Source organism: Protopterus annectens, chromosome 6.part0, assembly GCF_019279795.1.
Source record: "Protopterus annectens isolate FY-2018-M chromosome 6.part0, PAN1.0, whole genome shotgun sequence".
NCBI classification, from domain to species: Eukaryota; Metazoa; Chordata; order Ceratodontiformes; family Protopteridae; genus Protopterus; species Protopterus annectens.
In genome coordinates, this window is record NC_056737.1 from 1,062,055,708 (window position 1) to 1,062,069,136 (window position 13,429).

Below are 13,429 nucleotides of genomic sequence, written 5' to 3' on the forward strand. Positions count from 1 at the left end.
TATGTTTAAAAATAAGAAGTCATTGAAAAGAATGCTGTGCTTCCCGCAAGGATTAATGGAAAATCAGGAACTTCTGATAGGTACGCTACCATGCAGTAAGTGCAATCGATGTCAATTTATTGAACAGAGTAGCAACTTTATTCATCCTGATACACATTATACATATGTATTTAAAGTAGAGGTTAATTGTAATAGTACAAATGTTATATATTTAGCAGTCTGTCAGGTATGTCTTTCATTTTATGTGGGTAAGACGAATAGGGAACTTAGGTTACGTATACGTGAACACCTTTTACACATTAAAAAGTGTACACTGACAAATGCTTTAGCGAAGCATGTAGCTCAGAATGGACAGTCACATTTGTTTAAGTTCCAAGTAATGGAACAGGTTTCACCTAGTGAAAGAGGTGGTGACTTGATAAATAATACAGAAACCTCTGAAACCAGATGGATAATTAGGCTGAGGGCTGATAGAGGGAAAGGTCTCAATGAAAGGATACCTATGAAGCCCATTCTGAAGAATAGGGCCTTATTTAAATGAAAATGAAATATTTCAGATATATGTGCTTGGATATACATTTTATTTTATATGAGGTTTATTAAATGAGGTGTTTATACCTATTTTTTTATTATTTTTATTTATTATGTTAAGTTTTTAACTATGAAGTTCAATGGATGCACATAGAAGTTTGTATAATAAGGGCATATGCTGATTTTAGCTCTTGATTGAATAATTGCTTATTTAGTGATTGATTGTAGTTAATTATTAAACATATTTATATGGTACCACAGCTATATAGTTTTATGGTCTGATGAAGTGGTGTGATACAACCATGAAAGCGCTAACCTTGTTTTATCTGAGTTCTATGGAAGATTAAAGCTGATTTTACTTCAAATTGGATGGACTGGGACTTATTTGCCTATGGTTGGAGTATTGGTCTTTTTGCTGTGCAGTATATTTTTTTATTGTTTGTTTGTTAACTAAGTTAGTGAACTAATCCACTCTGAGCTATTTCCAGTTATGAGGTTATAGATATTGATCAGCTATAGAGCAAACTGGCATGAACACAAAGTGTATATGCTGTATGCTATATAACAGTTTACATTAGTGTGTGCTTTGTATTGACAGAACAACAGCAATGTGCTACACACATTGTATGACAACTTGCTTTAGTTACTGCATGACAAACATAGAATAAAGCAGGCGCTGCTCTGTAATCTGTTTTATTTACAGTTTGCATATTCAGAACTGACAGTTATTATTTAAGTTAATAATGTAGCATGTCAGTTACACAAGTTACTAAGCCGCGGTGGTGCAGCGGTTAGCATTGTCTCCTCACAGCAAGAGGTTCTCCCATTCGATTCTCAGCTGGAGCACCTTCTGTGTGGAGTCTGCATGTCCTCCCCACGATCAAGTGACTTTTAAAGACATGCAGGTAGGTGCGTGCGTGAATGGGTGTGCCTTCTTTGAAGGTGGGGCATCGGGTTGGCAACTCGGCACCATAAAAACTCCACTGCCAATCATTAGCTGACCGGAGTTCCGCTGTGGCGACCCCTAATCAGGGAAAGCCAAAAGACATTAGTTTTTAGTTACACTAGTTACTAAGCTGATGATGGTAAAACATTACAACATATAAGTCAGTAATCTCTTGATGTCCTTCCTTGGATCACTGTTGCAGTTTTACTACCTGAAGGGATATCCTGTTAAGTATAGCTGTACATCTGGCAAGGTTACAAAGACTAGGATCCCTTGTCTCTCATCATATGTCCAATGTATGACCTCATCCCAAAGGAGGCAAAGGTACATAAGGGCTATATGGGCATGAAATACCTCAGAACTTTCTTACCACCAGCTGGAGTACTGAACTGTCTCTTCAACTTCTATCATCTGTATGACTTTTGCTCTTCCTCAGCCATTGGGCAGATAAGTATCCCCTTTGGAGATCCTGCTGTTCTGTACTTTCTGTTCTTAAAAGTTTTTTACATGTCGTCAAAGAGAGGAAATTTTGATTGTAGCAGGCAGATTCCTGAGAGATCATCATTCGTAGTTTTTTTTTTTATTTAGGTGCTAAATATGACTATAAGGACTCCTCCATTTGCTAGCCATTTTACCCAAGACTTTATGTAACCATCTGTCTTCATTAAAAGTTTACCTTGAGAATGAAAAGGTTAAGGAACTTGCCAAAGGTAAGATGGCATCTCAGTCCTTGTTCTGCTGATGTCCCTCTGATGCCAAAGAAAAAGTCTAAAAAAGGGTGGGTTTGGCTTAGTGGCTAAGGTCTTTACGTCATAGATACAAGTTATGTGGTTTAGTTTAGGCTTAAAATGGCCCTTCAGTGCAATTAGCCTAATATTCAACTATGAACTCTGAACCTGTGAAAAAGTTAAAAATCAATATTTCTGCTGTTCAGTCGGACCAGACATCCCTGTTACGTAGCTTGAGAAGACCTTGAATAATTAATTTTTTTGCAGCTGAGCTTTCTACTGCAACCATGTCAGAGGCCAATATGACACAACCATCTTGCACATCTGTCTCATCCAACCAGTTATCCAGTTCTGGTGAGAAGGAGGAACCTTGGCTTGTTATTTTGGAAGGACCTTGACAGGGCTTGTAGCGATATTGTTTTCTACATACATAACTGTTAAGAAGAAGCAGAAGACAAAGCATACCGTTTCCCCTCGGAATTCTAAGGATCCTTAGAAAGAATGGTAGAATTTCACTCAGGAACTAATCGAAGCGTTCATGTCCTTAAAGCCTCCCTCATTCTCTTCTGCTGCTGCTCTCTTTTCTTCTTCTCCTCTGAAAAGGCAAAGAGAGGAATTTGAAGAGGAATAGTATTCTGAATCTGATGGAGATAATTCTTTGGCCAATTCTTCCCAGATTCATTGACCAGTCACCTATGCATTTGATGATGAAGACACATTATCTTCTGATTCCTTTTTTGAGGAACTCTCTCTTGGAGACACTATTGTTAAACTTATGCAGCTTTTTCAGTAGGAGGATTCTAAATTATCTAACATCTAGAAAATATGCTTTACTTTTTTGAGAGGGGGTGCCTAAACTTTCTCCCATCCCTCTTACTTTAGAAGCTTTACTAAATACTTTTGTCATGGCTTCTCTCAATCTGAAGCCTCAACCATTGGCCCCTAAGAAGCCAAGTAGGTTCTACAAGATGCCAGTCTTGGAAAAGTTCTTGTATAAGAATCCCGCTTCAGACCCACCTGTTATTACCATTTCCATTGTAAAGCCAACTGAACTCCATCCATCCTCTAATGTTTGCCCACTGATAAAGAGAGCATGGCTATTGATTGATTCCTGGTCAGAGATATATACCTCTACCACCATTGCTTTTAGGACTAATAACTGCCAAACCCATATGATCAGATACCGTCTGTCTATTCTGGGTAACTTAGGTAATGTCCTTTTAGAATGTGCGTACTTGGATGCTAATCCTTTGCATTACCTGTTCTTAACTCTGCTTCTCAGGTTGACAGACATTCTACTAAATGCAGCTACGATGCTGCTGATGCCTCTTCTAGAGCAGCTGCTATCGAGTCTGTTCTTTGCAGAATTCCATGGCTTAGACTTCATCCTCTACCTAAGTATGACAAGGGAAAGCTTCTGGACTCCCCTCTGGATAAGTGATATCTTTTTATTTTTGTGACTGTTAAACTTTTCAGGACCTTGCAGGAGGATGGTAAGGCCATGCAAGATCTTAAGAAAATCTTTCTTTCTCCTGTCCCTAGGTGTCAGAAATACTACACTTCCAAGACTGGTCCCTTTGCTTATAAGGAACATAAACTGTCTCAAAAGGGTAAAGATTCCAATAAAATAATCAAGGAAAGGCTCAGTCAGATTCCAATGGTTTATAACCCTCCTTTCCTGACAAGCAAGCCTCTTTGTGACTGTCAGCCTTCACCACCCCACCTCAGCCATTCCCAGGTTCCTATGTCTCAAAAGTTATCACTATCTCTCAGAACCTGGCAAGCCATAACGTAATATAAATGGGTTCACTTCATCGTCAAAATGTCTTGCATTGCTCCTTCTTTCCTCTCAGGCTTTCCTTAGCATCATCCAGTCCAGATTCATTTTATTCACCCTCTTCATCAAGACCTCTTCACAGCAGAATTTGTTCTTCTTCATGTAGAAAAAAAGAGTTTTTTTTACTCAAGAACGCTTCTGTTTCCCAGAGGGCAGTTGGAGACTATTTTGGAGCTTTACATTTTCAATACCTTTATCAAAAGTCCAAGTTTCAAGATGTTGACCCTCAATCCTTGCTTCCAGTTATAACATCCTCAAGCCTTTTTGGTGACATTGGATTTAAAGAACATTAATCTTCATATCTCTCTTTGTCCAACATGCAGGAAATTCTTAAGGTTTTGTGTATCTTCGCATAACTTTCTGTTTTCCTGCTTTAGCCTTTCGTTTTTCAACCCCCAAGGCTGTTCACAAAGTGCCTAACTCCTGCCCTTGCCTTCTGCAGACATCAAGGAATAAAAATGTTTTCCTTTTCATGCTGCTTTCCAAGAGATTCTGCCAACACATTTATATTTTGTTATGAGTTTTCTAGGCAATCTGGGGTTCACTCTACCCTAAAGAAGTCTTGCTTAACTCCTTCCTAAGATCATATCCTCATAGGATGCAGACTCAATAACCTGCTAATGATAGCCTTTCTTCCTGCAGACAAGGTTCTCTTTCTGTGAGATTATTTTCAAAACCTTCTTCCCTTGAGTGTGACCTTAGCAAGAGAGATTTTGAGATCCCCAGGATACATTGCATCAATTATTCCTGTGATACCTTATGCCAGGCTCCATGTGAAGAAGTTTCATTGGTATCTCAAGTCCATTTGGACTCAGCATTGCCACCCATTAACCTTCTTAATTTTATGTTGCCCTTCGTCAAGAAAGAATTTCTATAGTGGATTAACCAGATTAAACTTAAGCCCTTTCTGTCCTCTTCCCCTTGACAAGAGCCGTTCAAATATACTTCAGATCTGATCTGGCTAGTTTGTTCCAACAACATCAGAATCCAGGAAGTTTGGTCTCCAAAACAAAAGCAGGACCACATAAACATAAAGGAAATACAAATCCATATTTTAGCCCTTTAATGTCTACATTATCTCTGGACTTCAGATTGTCTTTGGATTTACACAGACAACACCGTAGTCATTTGGTATATAAACAGGGAGGCACCAAGTCTTATCAGGTCTGCAAATTAACTCTGTTTGCTTGGAACACAGTGATTCAGCACAAACTCTTTCTTCAAGCTATTTACATTCCATCAGAAAAGAACACTGTAGCAGACTGTTTGTGCAGATCCAGGGCAAACAATCATGATGTTAAACCAAGAGGTCTTTCTGGACATTGTCTATCAGTAGGTTATTCCCAAGCAGTAGGGTACTCCCAAGATATATCTTTTTCCCTCCATACACAACAGAGAGCTCAGACTGTTTTGTTTAAGAGTGCCATGCTCACGGGCTTATAAAATAGATGCAACATCTCTTGGAAGGGGAGGTTCTGCTCTACTTATCTTTCACTTCTTCTGATCCCCAAAGTCCTTCTCAAAATCAAGAAAGACAAGACAAAAATCTTGTTGGTGATTTGGCCTAGACAGCATTGGTTCCCCCTTCCCTTCCACTTGCCAGGGCTAGTCATCACAAGTTACCTCAACAGGATGGACTTGCTTGCACAGAACAAAGGCTTTCTAATGTACCCCAACCTACAGACCTTGAATTTGACTCTTTGAGTAATAAAATTTGAATCCCTTTTATATACCACTTTCCTGAGGGTGCACTTACGGTTTTCAATTTCCAAATATTTTTATTAAATTTAAATACATGAAAATATTACAAACATTCTAGTGTAAGTTTAAAATAGATAACTATATACAATATCTACATTTGGCCTAGTATGAGAAATGTTTACAAAAAGAAATAATAGAACTAATTATTCACCAACATGCATTCCAGAATATTTAAAAAACATTCAGTCAAATTTATAAAGATTAAGTTGTTTTAAGGGTTTCTATTAAACCAAGAACTGTGATCCAAGGATTATCAGTCCATTTCCTGGGATGAATTCTTGTTTCCTTTACATTTATTTCTGTGAGAGCAGTTTCTTCCAATAATAATAAGAACTCTTTGAAAGTGGGTGGTGCAGATGATTTCCATTTTCTGGTTAAACATTTTCTTGCCACTGCTAAAATGGTCAAATGGTCAATAAGTGATAAAAATTGTTTCTCGCCATAGTATTCATAACATTTATATTCAATAGAATTAGGGGTTTGGATAAAGTAAATGTATCTGAAAATAAAGCTTGACAGAATTTACCAATGTCAATCTAATACTTATTAATTTTATTGGAACCATAAATAATGTGTTCCCAGTCAGCTAAGCATACCATAGAACATCTCCAACAAACAACAGTAACAGATGATTGTATTTTAGCTACTTTGTTGGGAGTGTAGAAAGCACTGTGTAAGAATTTCCACATAAAAATTTTCCACCTTTGTTGATTGGAAATTAGTTTCACAGAATATAGTAGGTTGGATTTGACTTCTGGAGATGTTTGTACGTTTGTTTGTATCTTTCGGCTTTTCCCGGTTAGGGGTCGCCACAGCAGAGCTCTGGTCCGCTAATGATTGGTAGTGGATTTTACATACCGGGTTACCAGCCCTGATGCACAACCTTCAACGAAGGCACACGCCATTCACGTATGCCTCCACACAGAAGGCACTCTAGCTGAGAATCGAACGGGACAACGTCTTGCTATGAGGCGACAACGCTACCGCAGCACCACCACCGCAGTATATAAATTTAAAATTTGACCTTTATCAATAAATTTCCCAAATATTTGTGTGGGTATAGTTTTATAGTTTATTAGGATTTTGTAAAGATTAGAGATTAAATTAGGCCAATTCAGATTGTTGTATATCAGATTTTGGATATGAAATGTCATGTTAGGTTTAGTTTTGAAGGAATAGTTATTTATTATCCAAAGGTCTTGAGCATGAGAAAAATAGTATTTAAGCTAATCCAATCAGAGTCTGATATATTATAAATATTTTTTATTTCATGAGTCTGTAATACGGTTAAATCTTTGTGCTGTGCTGCCAACAAATGAATTGTTTAGAATCCCAGTCTTTGAAGACATTATTATGAATTCTGTTAGTATAATTTCTAGTAATCCTGAAGGGGATTAATAGATCCCACCAGAGTTTTACATCTAAATCTGAGTTTATAAATGTTCTAATATTACTATAAATATAGTTTATTATATTTACTTTGGTAGGTTTTGCAATATTATATTGTAAATTAATGCCAAGTATGTACCAGAGATTGACATTTTGATTATCTATTAAAAGACTGACAGCTAATTTGTTTTCGTTTAAGAAAATAATTGTATGAAAGGATTTCCATGCAAATGAGAAATTCAGATCCAGCCAAGTAATGGCTAATTTAGGAATAGAAGCTTTAATATAGGAATCGAGATCTGGAAAGTTTATTCTCCCCCTGTTCCCATGGTCTAATGTGATGATAAAGTGCAATTCTATTTCTTTTTGGAAACCATAAAAATGTTAGTAAAATTTTGTTAAAGTCATTTAATACCATTTTATTTGGAGATATAGGAATGGCTTGGATAATGTAATTTATTTTTGGGAGTATGGACATCTTTATTAATTGTAGTCTGTCTTCAAAATTTAAAAAATAATTTGTTCCATTTTTCTGTTAGTGATTTTATAATAGAGTGTTTGAATAATTTGTAGTTACTGTTGCATTTATATTGTCACATAAGGTTATTCCTAAGTAATTTATGGAAGATACTAATGTGCCAATTATGTGATTTGGGTTAAATTTTGTGTTACGTTTTCTATTTAATATCATATATCTGGATTTTTTGTTGCTTATTCTTAAACCTGAGTTAAGATAACATTTAGCAGTTAGTAAATCTAATTCTTTGAGAGATTCTTCTGAAACTCCCAAAGTTAGAAGACTGTCGTCTGCAAAGAGCATGATTTTAGAGTTGAATTGACCATGAATTTTAATACCAGTTATTTTTGGTGATTGACGAATGGTGATTGCAAATAATTCAATGGCTAAGGCAAATAGAATAGGAGACAGGGGACAGCCTTGTTTAGTTCCTTTGGTAATTTTTATTGCTTCCGAAGTGAATGGACCAAGTTTTACATAAGCAAGTTTGTTACTATATAAACTTTTTATTAAATGTATAAACTGGGAGGGAAAATCAAACATTTCTAGTGATTTAAAAAGAAAGTTCCACAGTAGAGTGTCAAAACCTTTTTCTATGTCAAGGGCAATTCAAATAGCCTCTAGATTATCTCTATTAATAACATCAATAAGAGTGATAATCCTTTGAATGTTGTCATGTGTTTGTCTGCTGTAAATGAAGCCTGTTTGATCTTCATGTATAATGTTTATTAAGGATTTCTTGATCCTATTTACTAAAATGACTGTAAAAATTCTATAATCATTGTTAAGAAGTGAGATGGGTCTACGTGAACTGCACAAAGTTGAATTTTTATTTTCTTTTAGAATGGGGGTAATTAGAGAATATCTCCAAGAGAGAGGAACTAAATGTTGAGCATGTATTACATTTAGAGCATCGTGAAATAAAGTTAGGGCAGGAGTTGGTAATAATTTATATATTTCATTTATGATTCCATCTATTCCAGGAGCTTTATTATTTTTGCTTTGCTTAATTTTATCAACTGTCTCTTTTAGTGAAATTTGTTGCTGTAAGTCTAATTTTATTTTCTCTGGTAATTTATTTATATTAGATAAGTTTATATCTATATATAAAGAATTTGAGTTAAGAGAAATATCAGTTTGAAGATCAGCATAATGATGCTTAAAAGCATCAAGAATATCACTGATATCCAAAACTACTCTGTTACTTTTACCCTCATGTATAATTTTTGTGATACTATTTCAGAAGGCTAGAAAACCAACTACAGGGAAATTGTATGCTTCTAAATGGGAAAGATTTAATTTATGATGCCATAAAGGAATCCAGACCCTTATCAACTGTGATATTCCTAATAGTCTTGTTTACTTGTGTGAGTTGCTCAATGCTGAGCTGACATACCCTTCAATCAAAGCATGTTTATCAGTCACTTCTGCATGCCTGCCCCTAGATCCACCACTTTCTTCATGTTTTGAGGTCAATTTTTGAAAGACATCTTCCTCTTATTATTTGTTTGTTTAATGCTTACATATAGAAGTGGGATGTAATGATTGTCATAGCCTATAATAAAGCTACTTACAGCCTGTTACTGGTCTTATCACCATTGTCTATCCCAGTGGTACTTACAGCCTGCTACTGATGTTACCACCATTGTCTTTCCCAGTGGTACTTACAGCCTGTTACTGGTGTTACCACCATTTATTTCCAAGTGGTACTCTAATCAAGCATAAAATACCCATTAGGTGGATGGTAAAAGGAATATACTTTGGTCTATCATAGTCCAGCACTGAAAGGACTGTTTTTGTAAGAAAAGAGCATCAGAAAAGGCATTTCCTTGTACCTGTGAAGGAATCAAACTTTTTTTTCCTGTGGAACATGTTTCCTTACACTTTATAGTGCAAGAGGAGACCCGCTACGCACCTTAATTAAAATCAGCTGAAGTTACTGTATTTCAGGTAAAGGATGCTATGACCATCTAGCTGTCCTTTTAGCTGTTTAGCAACAAGGTAGTTATTGCACAGCTGGTCCCCAACAAACTGTAAAACACCAGTTAAAACTGTCTGTTTTAGAATGTGCACATTTCTTATTATACTATATTGCAAAGTATGTGTTTTCCTGTCTGTTAGCTGTTAATCAGCAGTTCTGATGCTGTAATCTTTTTTATGAAGAACTCCACCATAAGATGACTGTAAGATGACCAGAGATTACACAGCAGTACTGACGCTGTAGTCTTTTATGCACTACGAGATGACCAGAGATAGAGTTAATGTTTTACCTCCTGTTACATTTTGCATATGGTTATTGTTTCTTTCAGGCTTGTTCTTTTATGTACATCTGTAAAAACAGAATTTAACGAGGGCTTTTTAGCGGCTGCACAGAATATTTTTAGTAGTGGTAAACTGCAGTTACAAATGCACAAATGATCCACTCGGCAGACACCTAGATTTATTCAAACTTGCCACTTTCAAGACTCTGATGCCACTGGGCTTTGATCTTGAAACTGATTATATTAAGTATGACTGCAGAAGCATGTCTTTCTGCATAGGAATGTGGAAAAGGTTTGTCCTCACTTAAAACCAGGGTTTGAATTCTACTTTAAATTAATTTTTCAAATTCAAGAAAATTTTGAACATTTACACTGATATCACAGAACTCTTTGTAAAAGATACATCACAGAACTCTTGATGCCGTGGAACTAAAAAGGAGTAATGCTCTGTTAATGTATTGGTTCGATGCATATAATTTATAACATTTTATTGTTATATTTTTTTTTCCAGGAAAACTCAGGTAATGCATCTTTGGTACATGAAACTCTTGAGGCCTTACTGAGGTTTTTGAACTGGATTCCTCAAAAATATATGTTTGAAAAGGACCTTATTAATATCTTAGTTTACAAGGTATGTACTAAGTATTAGTGTTATCAGTTTTGGGTTTTGGTAATATGGTACAATTTAGAAACTTGCTTTTCTGTTTTTCTGAGTTTTTCTGTTCAGTAACTTGGAAAAATCTTTATCTATATGTACATTTATAGTTGTGGCTGTGTGTGTGTGTGGCTGTGTGTGTGTGTGTGTGTGTGTGTGTGTGTGTGTGTATATATATATATATATGTATGTGTATATATATATATATATATATATATATATATATATATATATATATATATATATATATATATATATATATATATATGTATATATATATATATGTATGTATATGTATATATATATATATATATATATATATATATATATATATATATATATATATATATACATACATACATATATATATATATATATATATATATATATATATATATATATATATATATATATATATATATATATATATATATATATATATATATATATATATATATATATATATATATATATATATATATATATATATATATATATATATATATATATATATATATATATATATATATATATATATATATATATATATACGTATATATATATATATATATATATGTGTGTGTGTGTGTATAAACACACACACACACACACTACACAAAACAGCTGCTGTCTTAACTGTGTAATATTTAAAACGTCCTGCAGTGGAGGCCCATAGGATATGTGCAACTGACTCCTTTCATACCTCTCAGCTGTCCAGAATTTTGCAGATTGTCCAGATTTTTGCCTCATATTTTTAGTTTGTTCCTTATACAATTTGTGGTTTTCTGGTAAATTACTGAGGATTGAAATTACTAAATAATGATATACGAGTTTCAGGCTTAATATCCTTCAGAAAATGCATGCTAACACAAATCCTATTATTCTAACAATGTTCTAAGTTTATAAGAGCAATATTTAAAATTTGTCCCTACATTATTTTAGGCTTTGTTCAGATTTCATGTGCTAAGAAGTTGAGAGCTATGCAGACCTTATGGCATACCATGGCTTCTGAATGCCCGTAAAGTTTTACTTTTACCTTTTTAAGTTTTTACTGATGCATTCAGGCCAATAAAGCCAAACTCACTCATCATACTCCTGTCATGTTTCATCCTTTTTCTGAGCTCCTCAGTACAGCATAAGTGGATGTTTTGTAGTCATCCTAATGTTATGGACATCATGCTTGATGTTCAACATTAGATCGCTGTTGCAGTAGTCAAAGCTATATGGGGTCCTGCCGCTTGCCCCCACCAGCTTTTCAAAGCTTATGGGGCATAATACACACAATAACTGTCAGGAGCTTGAGAGGAGTGGGTATAAAAAGACAAAGCACCAAAAACCTTACAGCTTTCTTGTTGCCAAAATACATTCCTTCAGTGGTTTTCATGAAACCGTCGGTCAGATAGCACTACATTAAGGTTGGGCAGATAGGTCCCCTGATGGGAAAGACTTCCACAAATTTAATTTTCTGAAGAAAACTTTTTTTTTCAGTCAGTGTGAATGCTTCTATGAAATAAATGTATAAAATATATATTTGTGACTTTTCTTTGTACAGGTTTTAGTACATTTTTGTGTGTTAGTGACAGGATGTCGTGCTTGGGCGATTGTTAGTGGTTTTCTTAGCTCAGAACCACCTTTTGACTGTTTAAAAGTTTACCATCCTTTCCATCTTCACTGCCCATCTTCTTTGCTTCAGTCTCAGCTGAACTTCTGTTTTTATGTTTCTTCTTTCCTTCCTTCGTCTGACCAAAAGAAGAAAAAAGTAGTCGGGGAGTATTTGGATGTCAGACGGGAGTCAGGGAGTGTTTGGGTGTGAGGCTAGCATTAGGCAGTATTTGGGTGTCAGGCTGGCATTAGGCAGTATTTGGGTGTCAGGCTGGCATTAGGCAGTATTTGGGTGTCAGGCTGGCATCAGGGAGTATTTGGGTGTCAGGCTGGCATTAGGCAGTATTTGGGTGTCAGGCTGGCATTAGGCAGTATTTGGGTGTCAGGCTGGCATCAAGGAGTATTTGGGTGTCAGACTGACATCAGGGAGTATTTGGGTGTCAGGCTGGCATCAGGCAGTATTTGGGTGTCAGACTGGCATCATCCAGTATTTGGGTGTCAGACTGACAGGCAGTATTTGGGTGTCAGACTGGCATCATCCAGTATTTGGGTGTCAGACTGACATCAGGGTGTATTTCAGTGTCAGACTGACATCAGGGAGTATTTGGGTGTCAGACTGGCATCGGGGAGTATTTGGGTGTCAGGCTGGCATCAAGGAGTATTTGGGTGTCAGACTGGCATCAGGGAGTATTTGGGTGAAGGCTGGCATCAAGGAGTATTTGAGTGTCAGACTGGCAGCAGGGAGTATTTGGGTGTTAGGCTGGCATCAAGGAGTATTTGGGTGTCAGACTGGCATCAAGGAGTATTTGGGTGTCAGGCTGGCATCAGGGAGTATTTGGGTGTTAGGCTGGCATCAAGGAGTATTTGGGTATCAGACTGGCATCAAGGAGTATTTGGGTGTTAGGCTGGCATCAAGGAGTATTTGGGTGTCAGGCTGGCATCAAGGAGTATTTGGGTGTCAGACTGGTATCAGGGAGTATTTGGGTGTCAGGCTGGCATCAGGGAGTATTTAGGTGTCAGCCTGGCTCCAGTTATGCTTCAGCTGCAGATGGACGGCTCTGCTGTGGCAGGTCTTTGGTCCTCAGACTGCTCATTTTTTTCCCTGATCCCTCGGGTGTAGCACCTAGAACCACTAAGGACTGTGGATAGACACAGCCTATGTGACTGTAGGGATGCCATCTGTGGGCAAGGGAGAGCTCCTG

General features: G+C 36.3%; 1 protein-coding gene across 3 annotated transcripts in view; it reads left to right on the forward strand.

The window, feature by feature from the left end:
• The window catches only part of LOC122804679 (exportin-1-like), an 873,344-nt gene that overhangs the window by 282,865 nt on the left and 577,050 nt on the right, over window positions 1–13,429 (forward strand). For all 3 annotated transcript variants that reach the window (XM_044074681.1, XM_044074683.1, XM_044074682.1), the window contains exon 9: window positions 10,482–10,601. In XM_044074681.1, the coding sequence (XP_043930616.1) occupies window positions 10,482–10,601 (120 nt within the window). The remainder of the gene's footprint in view (window positions 1–10,481; window positions 10,602–13,429) is intronic.